Source organism: Protopterus annectens, chromosome 6.part0, assembly GCF_019279795.1.
Source record: "Protopterus annectens isolate FY-2018-M chromosome 6.part0, PAN1.0, whole genome shotgun sequence".
Taxonomy (NCBI): Eukaryota; Metazoa; Chordata; order Ceratodontiformes; family Protopteridae; genus Protopterus; species Protopterus annectens.
In genome coordinates, this window is record NC_056737.1 from 873806269 (window position 1) to 873825632 (window position 19364).

A 19364-nucleotide genomic window follows, 5' to 3' on the forward strand; every position below is an offset into this window, starting at 1 on the left:
GAGTCAGAGAGTGTGCGAGAGTCAGAGAGTGTGCGAGAGAGTCAGAGAGTGTGCGAGAGAGTCAGAGAGTGTGCGAGAGAGTGCGAGAGAGTGAGAGAGAGTGAGAGTCTGTGAAAGTGTGTGGGCCTTGAGAGCATGAGACAAGCCATAAGAGAGAGGGCGCCAAGAGAGGGCTTGTATAAGAGTGAGGTGGTAAAGAGTGAGGGCACACGTGAGAGATAGTGTGTGTGTGTGCGAGAGAGAGAGAGTGTGTGCGAGAGAGAGAGAGAGTGTGTGCGAGAGAGAGAGGTGTGTGCGGAGGATGGTGTGCGAGAGGGTGTGTGGGAGAGAGAGAGTGTGTGTCTGAGGAGGTGTGTCAGGAGGAGTGTGTGTCTGAGGAGAGAGGTGTGTCACGAGAGAGAGGTGTGTCTGAGAGAGGTGTGTGCAGAGAGAGAGAGTGTGTCACGAGAGTGAGTGTGGAGTGTGTAAAGAGAGAGAGCGTCTTGAGAGTGTGTGTGCGTGTGTGTGAGAGAGAGTGTGTGTGTGTGTGTGAGAGAGAGAGTGTGTGTGTGTGTGTGTGTGTGTGTGTGTGTGAGAGAGAGAAAAAAGTGTGTGTGTGTCCTATGGCAGACTGATGTCCTCTCTTGGATTAATTTATGTATTGCATACTAAGTGTTGGGAAAAGCTCAAGCTCCTAGCGACCCTTTAACTCTATTAAACAGGTATTGGAGAAAGTTTATATATGCATTGAAGTTCATACACAGTACAGAAGTCGAAATAAATGCATCTTATAAACTCTTACCGAGGAAAGGATGATCTTTCCCTTTCTAGATATTCTCCCAAAGCTTTCTGGATCTTGCCAAGCAAATCTGCCAATCTCTCGAGAGATCGCTGCACTCCCTGGATATTTAAAACATCCATCACAAGAGGCGACTTTGATACTTTTTTCATGAGGGCCAGAAATTCTGTACTGATGCTAGAGAAGGAGGAAAAAAAAGTTATTTGTTGCACATCCTCTGCAAACTTTTCCTCTGTCAGAATCATTCTTACACACACAATCCATCACCATTAACTTTTTGTACGAGACTGAAGATACCCCCTTCCATTGTTAGGAATTCATGTCCAAAACAGTTTAGAAACCATAGACATTCACATAGTCGTCTCAGAGTGCTGTGATTGTTCTTGGTTGAACAACCAGCAAATTGAGAATCACATCTATGACAATGTGATTAACAACAACATCAGTGTCAGCCTACTTTCATTCAATAAAAGCTTGCAACAAGCTACCACAAAGAACTCCTAAGCAGCCTAGTTAAATGTGTAACAACTGTTGCACTAAATCAGACTCAATATAAAAAAAGCAAACTAGTCAGATGAAAGAGAAAAAAGTGTCTCAATTACCTCTGGAACCTCTGCGTTTCAACTGGAAGCAAATGCTTGATGTCAGCGCTACCTGTGAAAATGCCCTCAAGGTAGACCCAGCGTCTCTGGACGTCAATCCAAACATCAAACAGAGCCATAATGCGATTCAGTTTATCCTCCCAGCTAAGAGCATCCTCCTCGAATACCTAACAGAAATAATGTGTTACTACAAGCATAATTACTATAAGACCTTTTATTTTGGGGGGAGAACTACCTACAGGAATCTTCTCTTTATATGCTCCAAGTACATTTTATTAGAAACAGAGTTAAAGAGCAGCAACTGCAATTACAATGGCTTTCACATATTTTTGTGATCAAATTTCCTAATTTTAAACCTAAGCAAAAAACAAGCTACACACTAAATGCACACAAACTGTACCTTGTAATTTGGCAAAGCCTAGTGCAACAGTTATGAAGGCAGATGAAGGCATGAAAGAACAGAAAATACAAAACATTGAGAACTGAAGACAAAACTCAAAATGTTCAAGCACTGTGACTGAAGACAAGGCACTGACTACAAAAAATGTTAATGAGAGGCAAAATGAGTGAAAATACCTTGTAATATGGAGAAAGCTTCATGGCAGACACACTGTTTATGTGTTCTTTCACACGATTGAAAAGATCATCCCAGCCACGGATGAGGCGACACTTGTTCTGATAGTTAACCAAGTCCAGTTCATAGGCATTCCACACTTCTCGTATCTAAAAGAATTAGAGTCACAAAAATAGAAAAATACCAAATTAGAATTTTAGCCACAAGACCTCCCTATTAAGTACAGCATACAAAGAAAAAATTTGCTACAAATTAGACTTTTCTAGTACACTAGTCCTCATCCACTGTATATGTTACAAGCGCACACATTTGCTGCCAAATAAACAATAAAACTGCAAACTGCCACTGTCAAAATATTTATTACCAATATCTTGCACAGATTCTAGGTGTTCTGACGTCTAACATATTATAACCATAGATGTCCTCTTCCCTGTTGCAGTATTCATACTGTGGGATTTCAAGCCCTCAGGCGACCCAACGTCGGCTCCTATAAAAAAGCTTAAGCCTGGCTGCTGTAGGTGCGTGGCACGTCACACGTAGGGCGATAAACCATGGGAGTATAAATGTGACGTCAGCACGCACAGACCTCAGAACCTGAAGCTCAGAGAAGAGACTATAAGGCCAAGGAGAAGCAAAAGCAAATGTCCCTGCAGGGCTGTAGAGACTGGCCTGTAGGGAGAAAATGCACGAGAAGACAGAGGATACCAGGGGTTTGGAGGGTGTGAAGGAATACTGCAACATGGAACAGAAGGACATCTATGGTTATGGTAAGACTTTACACAACTATTCTATGTCCTTCTATTCCCATGTTGCAGTATTCATACTGTGGGAGTACACCACGGACAGGAGGAATGTTGGGAGATGCTACAGGTAGAAGATTCCAAGAATCACTGCAGGATTGCCCTGGCAAATCCTGTCCTGGCTCTAGAGACCTGGTTGAGCTTGTAGAGCTTAGTGAAAAGTATGGACTGTAGATCAGGTGGCTGCCTCCATGATGGAGGCTGTATCTACCCTTTCATAAAGGCCTTTGAGGTAGCCATGCCTCTTGTAGAATGTGCTCGCACTCCTTAAGGCGATAGTTTGTGATGAGAGCAGCAAAAGAGGATGGAGTTCCTGATCCAGGAGGAGAAAGTTTGCTTGGAGACTGCCTTACCCAAAGCCTTGGGATGGAAGGAAATTAACAGTTGGTCAGATTTTCTGAAGGACTTACTTTTGTCCAAGTAGAATCTCAGTGGTCTATGTACATCCAGGGAATGCTGAATCCTCTCCGCAGAGGTAGTACGGAAGGGGAAGAAGGTGGGTAGGTGAATAGACTGGTAAGGATACTTTGTTTACTACTTTGGGCGTAAAGGAGAGGTTTGTACATAGGGTCACCCTGTCATTGTGGAAAATGGTGTAAGGAGGGCAAGCCATCAGGGCCTGTAATTCAGATCCTCTTATAGCAGAGGCAATGGCCACTAATAGAATGGTTTTCCATGTGCACATCTGAAGTGATGCTGTGCTGGTGGGCTCAAAACAGGGTAGGGTACGCTTTTCCAGCACGAAGTTGAGGTCCCAGGTAGGAGGGATGGCCTTTCTTAGTGGTCTGATGTGCAAGACCCCTCTCAGGAAAAGTTTTATGTCCAGTCTGGAAAGAAGAGGTGGCTGTAAAGGCAAGCATGCAGAAATGGCAGAAAAATGGACTTTGACAGAAGAGTAAGTTAGTCCCTCCTTAATTAGTTCACACACAGAGTTCAGGACAAGGGTGAATCTGCCAGGAATTGGTCCTTGTCCCCAAGAGAAAACCATTTTGAGAATCTCTGCCATTTAGACAAATAGTTTTTTTCTGGTAGTTGGTTTCCTGGCCTCCCTCAGGACTGAGAACACATCTTCTAAGTAGTGTTGTCTAAAAGGAATCAAAAGTTGATTGTGAGTTAGGTGCAGTAAAAGACAGTTGTGGGTGAAGGAGGGATCCCTGTTGTTGCATAAGTAGATCCACCTCGTGGAGTAACTTGTGATGACTGCCCTTGGCTAGAGAAAAAAGAAGGCAGAACCAGTGTTGCCTTGGCCAATAGGGAGTCACCAGCAAGATTTTTAGTTGTTCCTTCTTGATTTTCAGAAGGACTCTGAATTAGAGGAAAGGGAGGGAAGGCATATAGGAACATTCCCTACCATGTAAAGCTGAAGGCATCCACTCTCCAGGCTAGTGGTGAGTGAGTCCTGCTGAAAAATTTTTTTAGTTGTCTGTTCTGGGGGGAGGCAAACAACCACTTGATGTGTGCCCCACTGGTGGGCTGTGCGTAGAAAAGTATCTCTGTGCACCATCCATTCATGTTGCAGAAAGGAGTTCTGCTGATCAAGTCCGCTTGCTTGTTTTCCTGAGAAGTGATGTATGAAGCTTTCAGGAAAAAGTAATATTTTGCTGCCATTTCCCAGATTTGCAGGGTTATCCGACAACTGGCATGCCATTGCTCCCCCTTGTTTGTTTAGGTACCACATGACAGTAGCGCTGTCTGTCACAATGTGGAGTATCCCACGTTGCAGGACGGGAAGGAAGACTTTTAAAGCCAGTAGGACAGCAGTCATTTCCCTGACATTGATGTGCTGTTTTTGCAGGGTAGGGAACCAGTGCTGTTGTACCCTGTAGCCCTGCAGGGTTGCTCCCCACCCTAGGTCTGATGCATCTGTGTGCACAGACAGTAGTAGGAGGAAGCTGCAGAGGAATTCCCTGGTTGCTGGAAACCAACTGAATCCACCACTTCAGCTCTATTTTTAGAGCGGGGCAGAAGGGGGATACATTTGTCTAGAGGCTCTTGGCTTTGAGACCAAACATTCTTTAAGTACCACTGGAATTTCCTCATGTGCATCTTTGCTAGTGGGAGCATGGGGATGGTGGCAGCCATAAGACCTACAGTTTGCAGAAACGGTTTTGCAGTCAGGTGCAATTCTGTCAATAGGCTTAGAAAATGGGAGGAGAGGGACAGTGCTTAGTCTGGTGACAGGAAGGATCTCATTAGATCTGTTCTGATTCTGCACCCAAGGAAAACACCGTCCTGTTGTGGGAGGAGAGAGGATTTTTGAAGGTTGAGGGTGAAACCCAGTTTGTGTAGTACGGACATGGTGAACTGGAGATGGGTTAGAAGGGTGGACTAATTCTGTCAAAATGAGAAAGTCGTCCAAGTAAGGGTAGATTTGTATTCCCTTGGCTCTGCAATGGGTGATGGTTGGGGCCAAGCATTTGGCAAAAACTCTGGGTCCCATAGACAAGCCAAAAGGCAAGGCAAGGCAGTAAATTGAAAATGAGAAGAGGGCCTAGAGAAGGGTAGGAATTTCCTGTGGGAGGGTCCGACTGGGATGTGCAAGTATGTATCTTTTAGGTCTAGCATGACCATGAAGACCTTAGATGGTGTGAGGGGTAAAAAGAGATTTGAAGGGACAGCGTCTTGAAGAAAGGGATCTGTAGGAACAGGTTTAAGTATGAGAGGTCCAGGATAGGTCTCCAGGGGCCATCCCTTTTTTTGGGACTAAGAAAAGGCAGGAGTAGAAGCCTAGTCCCTCCTGTCCTGAGGGTACTGGTTTTATGGTTTCGTGGGAGAAAAGTTCCTGCAGGATGGGAGAAAGTAGAGGCAGTTAATTTTTGGGAGAGAAAAAAGAAGTTATGTCCTTACCATAACGTTCCATGTGGAGTGTTCATCTCGCCTTTGTTCTTACACATGGGTGTCGGAGCCGATCCTCGGCTCCGAGTCGGCCGCTTAGCAAAGCTTTGCATCTAGAAGAAGCTCGAGACCAACCTACCTCCCACAATTCCCTCTGCCTCAGATCTAGTTTGCAAAAAAAAAAAAAAACAATACCAGATCCAGCAATAACAAGGTAATCACCCATAAAGAATACATACGTATACATAAGGAACGTAACTAGCTCAAGCCAGTAGAACAACAGAGAGACCACTAGTGGGAGACAAACAGACCAGACTTCTAATCCGTACGTTCTTCCAGACCTGAGGGTGGGAGGGTGGGGATGTAAGAACAAAGGACAGATGAACACTCCACATGGAACGTTATGGTAAGGACACAACTTATTTATGTGAGAGTGTTCAATCTCGCCGTCTGTTCTTACACATGGGTAGCGTCCCTAGCTCCGTTACCCTGAGTGACTCACGGAAGAACGTTCCTGAGCACAGTGGAACCAAAAGATGCTCTGTCCCTGGAAGTCCTGTCCACTTTATAATGAGTGATGAACGTATGCGGTTTAGACCAAGTGGCGGCTGCACAAATAGTATCCAAAGGCAGACAAGCCGCATGAGCCAAAGATGTGGAAACTAATCTAGTAGAATGTCCCTTTGGTTTGGTGGGCAAACTCTGATTAGAAGCAGAATAAACAAAGGTTATACAATCAGTTAGCCATTTGGAAAGTGTACGCTTCGTCACTGCCATGCCCTTTTTGTTGTCCGCAAAGGCTATAAAGAGTTGGTCCGCTTTTCTATGGTGTTTAGTTCTATCCAGGTAGAATCTGAGTTGTCTATGAACATCCAACTTGTGCAACATATATTCCAGCTTATTGGAATGGTTTCTGAAAAATGTAGGAAGCTCAATGGACTAATTAATGTTAACTGAACAAACCTTAAGGAGGAAGGAAGGGTTGGTGCGTAATGATACCCTGTCCGGGTGAAAAATTAAATATGGCTGCTTAATGGAAAGCACCTGAAGTTCTCATACTCGTCTGGCTGAAGTGATAGCTACCAGGAAAAGAGTCTTCCAGGACAAGAACTTTAAAGAACAGGAAGAAGCTGGTTCAAAGGGTGGTAAAATTAGTTGGGATAAGAGTAAATTTAGATTCCAAGGAGCTGTAGGTAACCTAACTGCTGGTCTAAGATGAAAGGACCCTTTCAAGAAGGCTTTACAAAGCCTATGAGTCATGATGGGCGCTCCGTTCTCTCCTACATGAAAGTTGGAAATAGCGGCCAACTGAACTTTTAAAGTGGCAGTAGAGGCTCTTTGATGAAACAGCATGGATAGGAACTCCAAAATCTTGTTTAGAGGGGCTACTAAGGGATCTAAATGCTGTGTAGTCGCCCAGTAGATGAAACGTTTCCACTTACCGGTGTAAATTTTAGTAGTAAAAGCCTTATGAGAGGCTACTAGAATGTCCTGAACCGCCGGAGAGAGAAGATCAGACCTGGCTAAGTAGGGAAGCGGAGCAGCCAAGCTGCTAACTTGAGGGGCAGGAGTGACAGGTGAGGAGCTCCTGACGAATGAGTCAGTAGGTCTGGCACCGGGTCCAGAATCCAGGGCTCCCGCTTTTGGTGAGCTTGAAGAAAGGGGAACCAAATCTGTCGAGGCCAGAATGGGGCAATGAGAATTAGTCCTCTCCTGGTCCTTGGCTTTCTGAAGAAATCTCGGTATCAGTGGTATAGGGGGGAAAGCGTACAGGAGACCCGGGGGCCAATCGTGAATCAGAGCGTCCCTGGGGACATCCCCTGGAGGGGGTAAAAGGGCAAAGTAGCTTCTGCATTTGGTGTTCATTGGAGACGCAAACAGATCACAGCAAGGCTGGCCCCACTTGCGGAAGATCCTTTCCGCCACTATCTGGTTGAGGGACCACTCGTGAGGTAACAGGATGGCTCTGCACAACCTGTCCGCTATGACGTTGGATAACCCCAGGATGTGCGTTGCTATCAGAAAGCGACCCGTGGATTCTGCCCATTGCCGAATTCTCATGGCCTCTCTGTACAAATGGTAAGATTTGGTTCCTCCTTGTTTATGTACCAGACTACGGACAGGTTGTCCGTCTGAACTGCAATGGTCCCTAGAGGTAGAAGGGGGGGAGAAGTGTTGCAACACTAGAAACACTGCCCTCATCTCTAGAACATTTATGTGCAGATTGTACTCTAAACTGGACCATTCGCCTTGGACTGTTTGTCCCTGAAAGATGCCCCCCACCCTATCAGGGAAGCGTCCGTGGTCACTGTGGCTGTTGGTGTAGGTAACACAAACGGTCGGTCACTGATGAAATTGTGATTCTGTAACCACCAAGACAGGTGTGCTTTGCAGGTGTTCGTAATGTGAATCTCGTGTGTCAGTGGTAACTGTTGGAACGACCACTGTACGAACAGCAGCCATTGGAGAACTCTCATGTGTAGCCTCCCCAAGGGAACTGCAATGAGGGAAGCTGACATGAGTCCCAAGACTTTCAGGACTAGTTTGGCTGGGGACTTTTTGGACAATAGTAGGAGAGATACGTGTTCTTGTAGGAAAGCTATTCTTGCGGAGGGGAGTTTTAGTAGCAAAGAACGGATATCTAGATCTGCCCCTATAAATGAAATATGCTGCGAGGGCTGTAACACAGATTTATCGAAATTTATCGAAATCCCTAGCTGAACACAAAGGCTGAGTGTGTAGTCCCTGGCCTCTATCAGTTGACGCTCGGTGGTGGCAGAAAGGAGCCAGTTGTCCAGATATGGAAACACCCGGAATCCTAGGCGTCTCAAGTGAGACACTACCACTGCCATGCATTTGGTGAAAACCCTGGGGGCTGAGGTTAGACCAAAGGGCAGGGCCCGAAACTGAAAGTGGCTGGCTCCCAGCCGGAAGCGCAGGTGATCTCTGGACACTCTGGCCATTTTGATGTGGTAGTAGGCGTCCCTGAGATCTACTGAGCACATCCAGTCGTCCTTCTGTAAAAACGGAAGGATCGATTGAAGCGTGACCATCCGGAACTTTTCCTTCTTCACAAGGGTATTGAGAGTGCTTAGGTCTAGAATTGGCCTCCAGTCCCCTGTCTTTTTTGGAACTAAAAAGAACCTTGAGTAAGTTCCGGATCCTCTTTGGTCTGCCGGGACTGGCTGGATGACTCTTTTTCTAGCAGCTTTGAGATTTCTATAGCTGCAGGTTCTCGCAGATGGGGTGGTACATCTGGGAATCTTTTTTGTGATAATGGGGGAACTAAAAAGGGAATTTTGTAACCTCTGGTAATAATGCTTTTTACCCAATTGTCTGAAGTAAGGTTTTGCCAGGCCTGAGGGTATAAATCCAAGTGACCCCCGACTGCCTCCAGAGCAGGACAGTCTGGCCTCCTTTCAGGAGTGCTGGAAAGGCTTCCCAGGGACGGTATCCCTGTCACCTTGGTTCTGCAGACCCCCTCTGCCACCAGGGCGGCGTCTTCCATTTCTTCCCCCTCCTCTGCCTCTGGGGGGAGGGGGCATCACCCTGTGTGCCTGGGAAAGAGCCTTGGGGTTTGCGAAACATCTTTCCACCTCGTTGCCTTTTGGGGTACGGTCTGGATGGGGTGGAAAAACGGACTCCGACAGCAGACAGAGTCTTTCCCTCCTGCTCACACCAGGTTAGGGTCTCCTTCACTTTGGGGCCAAAAAGAGTGCACCATCAAAAGGGGCGTTAGTAAAGGAGGACTTGAAGGCTTCGGCAAAGGAGCACAGGCGCATCCAGGATTGTCTACGAAGAGCAATCGCTGAAGCTGCAGCCCTACTCGACCCTTCGGCCGCATACGAGATGAGCCTCATGGACGAGTTCACAATAGATGTAAGGGTACTGAGCTGTGCTGTAACCTTATCCGAGACAGCAGCATCTGTACTACCCTGGAGGGTATCTCCCAACTCTTTGACTAGATCCCTCTGTAAACGTGTGAAGTGTGTCAAGTAGTTCAGCGATCGCATGGAAAAAGTCGCTGAGCTGAAAATGCGCTTCCCATATCTGTTCATGTTCCTAGAGTCTCTGTTAGGAGGATGAACAGATGAGGAAGATTCGGACCTCCTTTTTCGTGGCTGCTGCCACCACCATAGCGTCCACTGGAACTCCCTTAGTGAGGTATGACTTATCCTGAGGGGCAGTTATATACTTGTTAGGCATCCTGGGAACTGGCTCCACTGTGTCAGGTGCCTCCCATGCCCTTCGAGCAATTAATTCCATTAACTCGAAGGGCGGAGTGACCCAGGAGGAAGAAGGGCGAGCACCAAATGCCTTCAGCAGAACCGACTCATCCTCAGAAGGGGGTAGGGCCTGCCAATCACCTCTCTGTTTCAGGATCTCCAGGATGTCAGAAAAGGAGACATCCTCAGAGGGTGATTTTGGGGACCCCTTTGACTCGTCTAAGTCAGTATCCGATGTTAAGGATTCTTGTGGAGAATTTAAGTGCCTCCGCTTGCACAATCTTTTCCTCAGAACGTCATCGGGGGGGCATCCGATGAGGCCTCTGAGGAAGAAGAGACTCCCTCTGGGAGTGGCTGAGACACTGGTGCTCGACGCTTTTGTGTAGTCGTGGGTGCAGAAGATGACAACGGACCTTTACGGGAGGGAGAAGTTGCTTCTGCTGAAGTAGTTGTCTGAGAAGACAATACCTTCCTCATAAGGTCGAAGGCCCCTGGACCCCGAGCCGAGGGAACCCCCCGGTTCCGAAGAACGCGGAAGTATCTCCGACACGGAGACCAAGGGCATCGACCCTGAGGACGGAGCCGAAGTGATCCGTGCCGAGGCGCCGAGGGGGAGAGTCGGCACCAAAACATCGGTTCGACTCTCGGTCCCGGAACCAAGGATAGTCGGCTCCGCGAGTCCGATAATGGTTCCGACGGAGTCGAGGTCAACGGTGCCGACCGAGGAAGGGACGGTTCCGGCACCAAGGGCTCCACTATCATCAGATCAACATCTCCCGGCTCCGAAGGCTGAGTAGGCCTCGGAGGAGGATCAGATGGAGATAAAGGAAGGCCTTCAAGTCTCGACACCAATTGAGAGGAGACTGAAATAAGCTTGGACAGGGCCGTGTTCTCCATTAACTTCTGCACCACACGATCTACGTCCGTGTCGGAGAGGGGCCTGGAAGATCGAGTCGAAGGAATCGAGGACGGTGCCGACCTCAATAGAGCAGGAGGTGGAAGCTCCGTCACTGGTTCCAAGACTCGAGGCTTGGTGACAGACAGAAGTTTGACACTCGGACCCGAAGTCTGCGGAACCGGTGAACGAACCTTAAACAAAGAACTCTGAGCCGATGACATGGGCTCCAATGCCTTCGACTCCTTCGAGGATTTAGAAGCCTGGTCTGACTTGTCAAGAGCCTCTTGGAAGGCAGGCTTCAAAAGACCTCTATCCATAAGCTTCCTGCGTCTATCTGTCATGACCCTTCCACTAAAAGAATGACAACTAGAACAGTCTTCTTGTAGATGGAGAGGGCCAAGACAGTAGACACAGGAGCTATGGTTGTTGGTGACAGACATCTTTTGCCCATACTGGCACCTCTTAAATCCTGACTTAGCTTTTTCAGACATCTCTGTAAGAAAAAGTACTGTACACTATCAATAGCACTGTCAAAATAGGTTAGTAAGTCCACAGTCACAGCAATATCAAAGATTGCAAGTATCAAATTCCTAGTTCAGTAGTAGGTGGGGTAGGCCCTAAGGTAAGTTAGCTTATCTTCTTAGTTGGTCAGAGCTCTTCAAAAACGATGCGATCGGTTGCAGCGGCAAACTAGATCTGAGGTAGAGGCAGAGGGAATTGTGGGAGGTAGGTTGGTCTCGAGCTTCTTCTAGATGCAAAGCTTTGCTAAGCGGCCGACTCGGAGCCGAGGATCGGCTCCGACACCCATGTGTAAGAACAAACGGAGAGATTGAACACTCTCACATGGTATCTTTTTTTTTGGTGTAGGTTTTTCTTTCCAGGAAAGAAAGCATCCTTTATTGGATAATGGAAAGACCCCATAGATCTGAAGTGATTGTTTCCCAGAACGGCAGGCGTAAGGGTAAGGCAAGGCAAGTGGACAGGGGCACTTAGGCAAGGCAGTCACGCTGAGGAAGGTCCCCCTCTATCTGGAAAAGGCTGTTTGTTGGGGGAGTTGAGGGGGTATGGGATAAGGTAGTCTCTGAGGTCCCTCACGTGGTCTGGCAGTAGAAGGGCAAGAGGTGGAAGGTGCCCTTCTGACAAAGGATGTTTTGACTGGGTAGTTCCTGTAGTACCTGGGCACTGGGGACACCAGCAAATGCATGATTTCCTGCAGCTCCTATCTTTTTTCTTGCAAGTTTTTGAAAGGTTCTGCAGCATTTTTTGCCAAACAAAACTGGTTTTCCACAGAAGCACCCATGATTTAGGCTTTAAAATCAGCTGGCAGAGACTGTAATCTGAGCCAGTAATACCTGGGCAATGCAGATGCAGTGGCAGCAGATCTGGCAGCTGCTTCTCCTGCACAACTGCAACAAGCAGTGTTTCTGGCTACTGTGTGTCAAGGGACAGTTTGGAGGAAATGTCTGATTTGGCTGGACAGTCAAGGGAGGAAGCCAACAAAGTGGCAGCGTGAGAAACCAGGTCTAGGGCATACTTCACCATGTGTGTTTTGTAGTTTATAGCCCCAAAAGCTAGGGTAGAGAAGGCGCATACATTTTTTCCCATTCTGTCCATAGTTTTGCTATCTTTATCTGATGGCAGAAACGCAGAAGGCAATTGCTTAGACTGTCTGGGGCTGGGGACACTGCAATAACTGCTGGGTTGGGGGGGGGGGTTACTAGGAACTTGTAATCATCAGGTACTTTGTAAAACCTATCCGGCCTTTTAGGGGCAGGAAGTTGAAAGTCTGTGTTCTTGGAAACAGAACTGAAGGCATCCAAGAAGCCTGAGAGCACTGGAGGGATGGCTGAAGGTGAGGGAGAGTCAAGCTGTAGAAGCTCAAAGTATCTCTTCTGGGTTTCTGAAACAAAGGACGTATCACACTTGAAATACACTTTCATTTTTGCAATAGTCTCCCGAAATGAAATACCTTCAGGTGGACAGTCCACTTCAATAGAGTCCTCGTCAAGGGAGTAATACACTATGCGAGAGGCAATCAGAGACACAGGAGAGAGCTTCCTCAAAGGAGGAGTAAGACTGCTCAGGGTCAACTTGAGTAACTGGTTGGTGAGTAGTAGTTAAAGGCAGGGAGGAAGCAGAGGCCAGCCTAGGACTCAGCACAGGAAAGCTGGTGGGAGTAGGGCCTCTAGGCCTAAGTGCCACAAAGGCCTGCATCAAAGAAGTGAAGGATTCCCAGTCTGGGGCTGCTTGAGGCATTGAGCTCAAGTGTTTTGTTTTTCGTTTCCTTTTTGTAGAAGTGGGCGTCCTGGTAGGTAGGGAAACAGAGGCCTGTGCTGGAGTAAAAGTTTCGGTTGGCCGGTCAAGCAATGGTTCCCCCTCAACATCGGTTATGGCCGCCGTCTGTATCAATTCCGCAGACAGGCTGTCCGTGGTTAGTAACATGGCCTCTTCCAGAAGAACCAGCGTAATCGGGTGTCCCTCGGCCCCTAGAAAGTACAGTTGTGTACACTTAACGTAAATGTAGATGTTAAGAGTATTCACTGTTGCAGTCATTACATTTGGGTAATCTGCTTGCAGGTTGCCCTCAGTCAGCCTGACTACCAAAGTCTTGGGTCTTGCGTCGGTCGCTGTCCCTTCTTCCATGACGTCAGGTTGTCAGGAGTATAAAACATGCAGCCGATGCCATTACATCAGTTTTTCTTTCCCCAGATGTCAGGTGCCCCCCTAATGGGAAACAATTAAACATAAAAGCATAAAAATATACCTCAAACAAAAAAGCACACACACCAAAAAGGCTTTTAGGCATAGTAAAGGAAAGTAGAGGTATAGCCAAAAGAAGTTAGGGGGCTGGAGGGAGAGTAACCAGGACTGCAACAATGAATACACTAACATCGACATTTATGGAAAGTGTACACAACTGTACTATGTTCTTAGTGTTTCACTGTTGCAGTCGTTACATCTGGGTAGATTCCCAAAGCTATGGTTGGGGAGGAGGAGTTTAGATAGCATTAGGGCTAGCTATAAAGGCCCTGCAAGACTGCAGTGGCAAAGCCAGCTCTGGATTTAGAGAAAATTGGCAAATGATACTGCTTGGTGAAAATATGTACAGAACTCTAGGTAGCAGCTTCTAGGATATCCCTGGTAGGGAAACCTCTGAAGGCTGTAGAGGTAGATGCAGCCCTGGTGGAGTGAGGTCTGATCACCTGGGGGAAAGGTTTTCCATGGTGCTTATAGCAGAAATGAATGCAATGGCTTATCCATTTAGAAATTGTTTGCTTTGAAATAGCCTTCCCCTCTGCCCCTGCAGCAAATGCTACCAACAGTTCAGATTTCCTTTGAGGCTTTGTCCTGTCCAAGTAGAATCTAAGTTGTCTGTGCGTTCCCCTTTATTCTGTAGATTGGGAAAGAAGGTTGGCAAATGAATGGACAGATTAAGTGCCACACTGGATACCACCTTGGACATTAAGGATAGATTGGTTCTGAGTGACACCCTGCCCGCATGAAAGATGATGAAAGGCTCTACTGCCATAAGGGCCTGTAATTCAGATACCCTTCTAGCTGAAGTGATTGCTAAAAGGAAAGCTCTTTTCCAAGAAAGAAATTTTAAGTCTGCAGTAGCAGCTGGCTCAAAAGAAGGTAGAATGAGTTTCTCCAAGACAAAGTTAAGGTCCCAGGCTGGGGTTGGAGCTCTCCTGGGTGGTCTCGAACTTTTGGCCCTTCTGAGGAACTGCTAGAGCAGTGGATGAGAAAAGAGGGGAGGACTCTGTGTTATAATGAGCTGAAATGGTTGAGGCATGGAATTTAGAGGAAAAAGACAGGCCCTTGTGAAGCATCTCAGTTAAGTATTGTAAAATCTGAAGTAAATTGGATGCTGCTGTGCTCATCCCTCGAGACTGGTTCCAGGCACAGAATCTTTTCCATTTTTCAGCACAAGATTTTCTAGTACAAGAACTCCTTGCCTCTAAAATATCCATCACAGGTTTGCTGAGGGATGGTAAAGGATAGATTAATTAGCCAGGCTGCAAGGATCAGTGTTGGTAAGCTGAGGGTGCAGAATCTGGTTCTGCTGACAGCAGGGAAGAAGTCTGAGGCAAGTGCCATGGAGATAACCGTGACACTGCACAGGAGGGGTACCAGTGTGGGCACGACCAGTGTGGAGCAATCAAAATCATCCTTGGTTTGTCCTGTGACTTTTTGTAGTACTTTGGAGAGCAGAGGGGGGACGACATAGACTGATAGATTTTTCCAGCTGAAGGACAGAGCATGAACTTTTCAGGCATGTTTGTGGGGAGTCCTTGTGCAAAATTTGTCCAATTGGTAGTTCTGGGGAGAGGCAAACGGGTCTATATCTGGATTCCCCCACTTGCTTGTCAACATGTTGAAAATTCTTGGTTCCAGTTTTCACTCGTGTGGGTCCATGAGGTTTCTGCTTAGTCCATCTGCCAGGGTATTGAATTGCCCTGGCAGGAATTGAGCTTGTAGGTGCACTTGGTAGCGCAAGGCTGTGTTCCACAATGCCATGGCAAGTCTGCAGAGGGGGTAAGAATGTGTACACCCCCTGCTTATGTACCACATAACAGTGGTGTTGTCCGTCTTTACCATTAGTTGTCCTTGAAGAATGTGGTCCTTGAAGGCTGTCAGAGCATTCTGTACAGCTAACATTTCTTTTTGATTGATATGCAGGTGCATTTGGAGTGGGTTCCATTTGCCCTGAATGCACTTCCCTGCCAGGTGAGCCCCCCATGCATAGACTGATGCGTCTGTTAGGGTTTGGGCAACAGGGGGTGGTGTGAAAGGTAGTCCCTTGTTTTGGTGGCAGGCCTCTGCCCACCAAAGGAACTCTACGCGTAGGCAAGGTATGATGGGAATCCTTGTTTCTAGGCTTTGAGAATGTTGACACCATAGGCTTTTTAGATACCACTGCAGTTTCCTCATATGCAGTCTTGCATACGGAATTAGAAGAATGCAGGAGGCCATGAACACCAAGGTTTGCAGTATTTGTCTTGCAGATAAAGCAGGGTTTTTGTGGCTACTTGTTTGAAGTAAATTGTCAAATGAATTTGCTTTTCTGGCATGAGGTAAGCCATCTGAGAAGTTGCACTCAAGCTTGCTCCCAGGAATATAATTTGTTGACAGAGTACCAGTTGTGATTTCTTTTTGTTTATGGTGTACCCCAGATAAGTCAGAACCCTTTGTACAAAGGCCAGATGATTCAAAAGTATGTCCTGGTTTTCTGCCTGAATTAGACAATCGTCCAGGTATGGGTATATTTGAATATTTCTTTACCTGCAAAATGCAATAACTGGAGCTAGGCACTTTGTGAATACCCTGGGTGCAGTAGATAAGCCAAAGGGCAGTGCAGAGAACTGCTAGTGCGTGTAGCCTGCTTTTGTGCAGATATCCTTCTTTTAAATCTAGTGTTGCCAACCAGGCATCTTTGCCTAGCATAGGAAGTAATTGGTCAAGAGTGAGCATCTTGAATTTTGGAATTTCCAAAAAGGTGTTTAGAGTAGACCGGTCCAGGATAGGACTCCATGAATTGCCTTTCCTGGGTACCAGGTAAAGTAGAGTAGAAACCTTGTCCCTTTTCCTCTTCTGATACCAGTTAAATAGCCCCCATGCTTGAGAGAGAATGTACGTGTTTTTGTGCCTCTTCCCATTGATTTGGGGGGCAAGTCCGGCCATCCACTTGGTGTTGGCAATGTGTGGAAGTGAAATCTGTACCCCTGGGACACTATTTAAAACCCATTTGCCCTGGGTAATGAGTTCCCAATGTTTTGCATGAAGAGCAATCTTTCCCCACAAATGGGGAAGTCAGATAAGTGCTGGGAAATTTTAAAAGGAAGTCATTGAGAAAGTTTACCATATTAGGGAGTCTTATTATTCCTAGACTTGGAAGTGGAGGCCCCCCCCCCCACTGCTTAGTTCTGAGAGTCCCTTGGGACTGAAACCTGGGGTTTTAACTGTCTGGGTTTCGCTTGAGAAGACCTGGAAGGGGCTGGAAAGAACAAATTTTTAGAGGGCCAGTGCCTACTAAATCTAGGAGGCTCAACTTGTAAAAATTCTTAACAGTTTGCATAGATTTAGCTTTATCTTCCATCTTAAGAACTTCCTCAACCTTGTTGCCAAACAGACGGTCCTGATTTAAAGGAGCATCCAACAATTTAGCTTTAACATCATCAGGCAAAGATTGCTCCTTAAGCCAAGCATGCCTTCTGAGCACAAACCCAGTAACAGCAGCCCCACAAGAGGCCTCTAATGAATCAAAACCACATTGCAAAGTATGCTTTCCAACTTGTTCGGCAGAATGCATTAAATCCTGTAATTCTTTATTTTCACAGTCAGGAATCAACATAATTTTCTGTTTAAGCAGTCCAATAACATGTTGCTGGTATTTTAACATAAGAAACCGGCAGTTTAAAGCCCTAATGGCTAAGGTTGCAGTAGTGTAAACCTTCTTAATCTATCCAGCGCCCTGGAGTCGCTATCAGAAGGAGTAGGATTTTTAGCAATAAAAGCCTTAATGCCCTTGGGCCCCTGCAAAACAGTCTCTGGATCTGCAATAGGATTTTTGAAAAGGAACTTGTGGGACTCTGGGATCCTGTAGTATCGGTCAGGTTTTCTGGGAGCAGGAGGCAGGGAATCAGGGGCCAAACTGGATTCCGAGAAAGCATCAACAACAATGTCCATTACAGGAGGAATAGCTAAAGGCCTATGCTGAGGTAGAAGGCAATCCCTGAGCCTCTTTTTAGAATAAGAGTAATCCTGGCTTTCCCAGTGGAAATCCTCCCTTAGAGAATGTACTGTTTCCCCAAAAGAAAATCCTCATGAGGGGAAGCAGAGGGAATACAGTCCTCTGCATCAGAATCCTCATAAGTAGGCAAGGACAAATCCAGGTCATCAGAAGAGTCAGAAAAAACAGAATCCTGATCAGAATATTCATAATCAACCTCAGTCCTAGGCCTGTTAGAAAGGGTGGGGGGGTTGGCTACCCCTGATTAGCGTTATTAGATTCAGCCATTCCTATTTGTTTTTTAGGCATAGAGGCCTGAGCATGTGGACTGGGCGTCGGTTTTTTAGACATGGATTGAAATTTAGGCCTAAGTAATGAAAGAGGCTTCGATTTAATATGCAAGTCCATAGGTCTGAATACACCCTCAGAAGCTGGTGCCTGCACAGCGGCTCCGGACCCATCCAAGGTAGAGACATCCACACGTTCCATAGCTGAAGCATCTCGCAGCATACTCCGAATGGGTCTCAGTAGAGGCATGCGAATCAGAAGTAGCAGGTATCAGGGGCTGCGAAAGCACCTCACTGAGTACCGTTGAACTGGCGACTGGCTTAGAAGTGTCGTCGGCAGTTTGGACCTTGGCAGCCTGTCTCTCTGCATTTCTTCAAAATCCCGGTAGTCGGATGGCTAACCGACATTTCTGGATAATTAAACCAAGAACCGAAATATTTAAAGGCAAAAAAATACTGACGACTGATAATGCGCTGATTAAATAAAGTACAAAACCGACAGCAAGGTATGTCGTGGTCAAGGCCTAGGCAAGGAATACAATATGAATGAAAATCTTTGAGGTATTTGCTTTTCACAAGTAATGGAATTGTTAAATTTTACGGACATCGGTAATGAGCAAGAAAACGTTTCCCCAATGGGGTACTTGGGTTTAGTTTAAGACTTTGGCTCTGAAACTCGAAAATGAAAATTTCAGGAGTTGGCTGACCGGCACTTGAGAACTGCTTCTGCTTCGGGCACCGCACGACAAGAAAGACTGGGGTAATGGTGTCAGCTGCATGTTTTATACCCCTGATGACCTGACGTCAAGGAAGAAGAGACAGCAACCGACACAGGAACCAAGACTTTGTTAATCAGGCTGACTGAGGGCAACCTGCAAGCAGATTACCCAAATGTAATGACTGCAACAGTGAAACATGAACATCGGCAGTCAGTGGAACACCCGAAGGCAGAGCAGCATCTGGAGAAGGCTTGGAGACCATGGCCTTCTTCCTAGGTTGTTTGGCTTGGGCAGCCAACTCGAGATCCATACTAAGCATGAGGCGTTTAAGCCTTTGATTTTCTAACTACAGATTTAACATGGCCAGACGTCTGCATAGGGTCTTGGGTACGAAGGATTGACAAATAGATCAGGCCATATGGTCGTGCTCTCTACTTAGGCAAAAGACACAGCGGTCATGGGAGTCTTTGTGCAGAATCTGGCACCCACAACTACATATACTCTTTCTCCGACATCGGCTAAAAGAAAAAGATACAGCAACCAAGATAAAGCTCAAGGAAGAGTGAAAAAGGCCACGGGGTACTTATCTTTTCAAAGTCTTTGGAAGTTGGAGCAAAGCGGTTGAAGCTACCATAGTCTGCGGCTGAAAAGTTCTGAGGTCTGTGCGTGCCGACTTCACGTTTATACTCAATGGTTTATGGCCCTACGTGTGAATGGCAGCCAGGCTTAAGCATTTGTATAGGGGCCAATGTCGGGTCGCCTGAGGGCTGTAAATCCCACAGTATGAATATTGCAACATGGGAATAGGACATCAATTGTTACACACCATTACTTTACGCAAAAAGCACAAAGTACAGTTTTGTACCTACCATAAATGTAGATGTTAGAGTGCTAATACAGTTGCAGTCATAA

The 19364-nt window shown here is 46.6% G+C and overlaps 1 protein-coding gene across 1 annotated transcript in view; it reads right to left on the minus strand.

Annotated features, from left to right (window-relative positions):
- Window positions 1–19364, minus strand: part of DYNC1H1 (dynein cytoplasmic 1 heavy chain 1) — a 3754902-nt gene that overhangs the window by 2291728 nt on the left and 1443810 nt on the right. The window contains exons 32-34 of the mRNA XM_044073590.1: window positions 1957–2103; window positions 1381–1547; window positions 782–955 (exon numbers count right to left, since the gene is read on the minus strand). Of these exons, the coding sequence (XP_043929525.1) occupies window positions 782–955; window positions 1381–1547; window positions 1957–2103 (488 nt within the window). The remainder of the gene's footprint in view (window positions 1–781; window positions 956–1380; window positions 1548–1956; window positions 2104–19364) is intronic.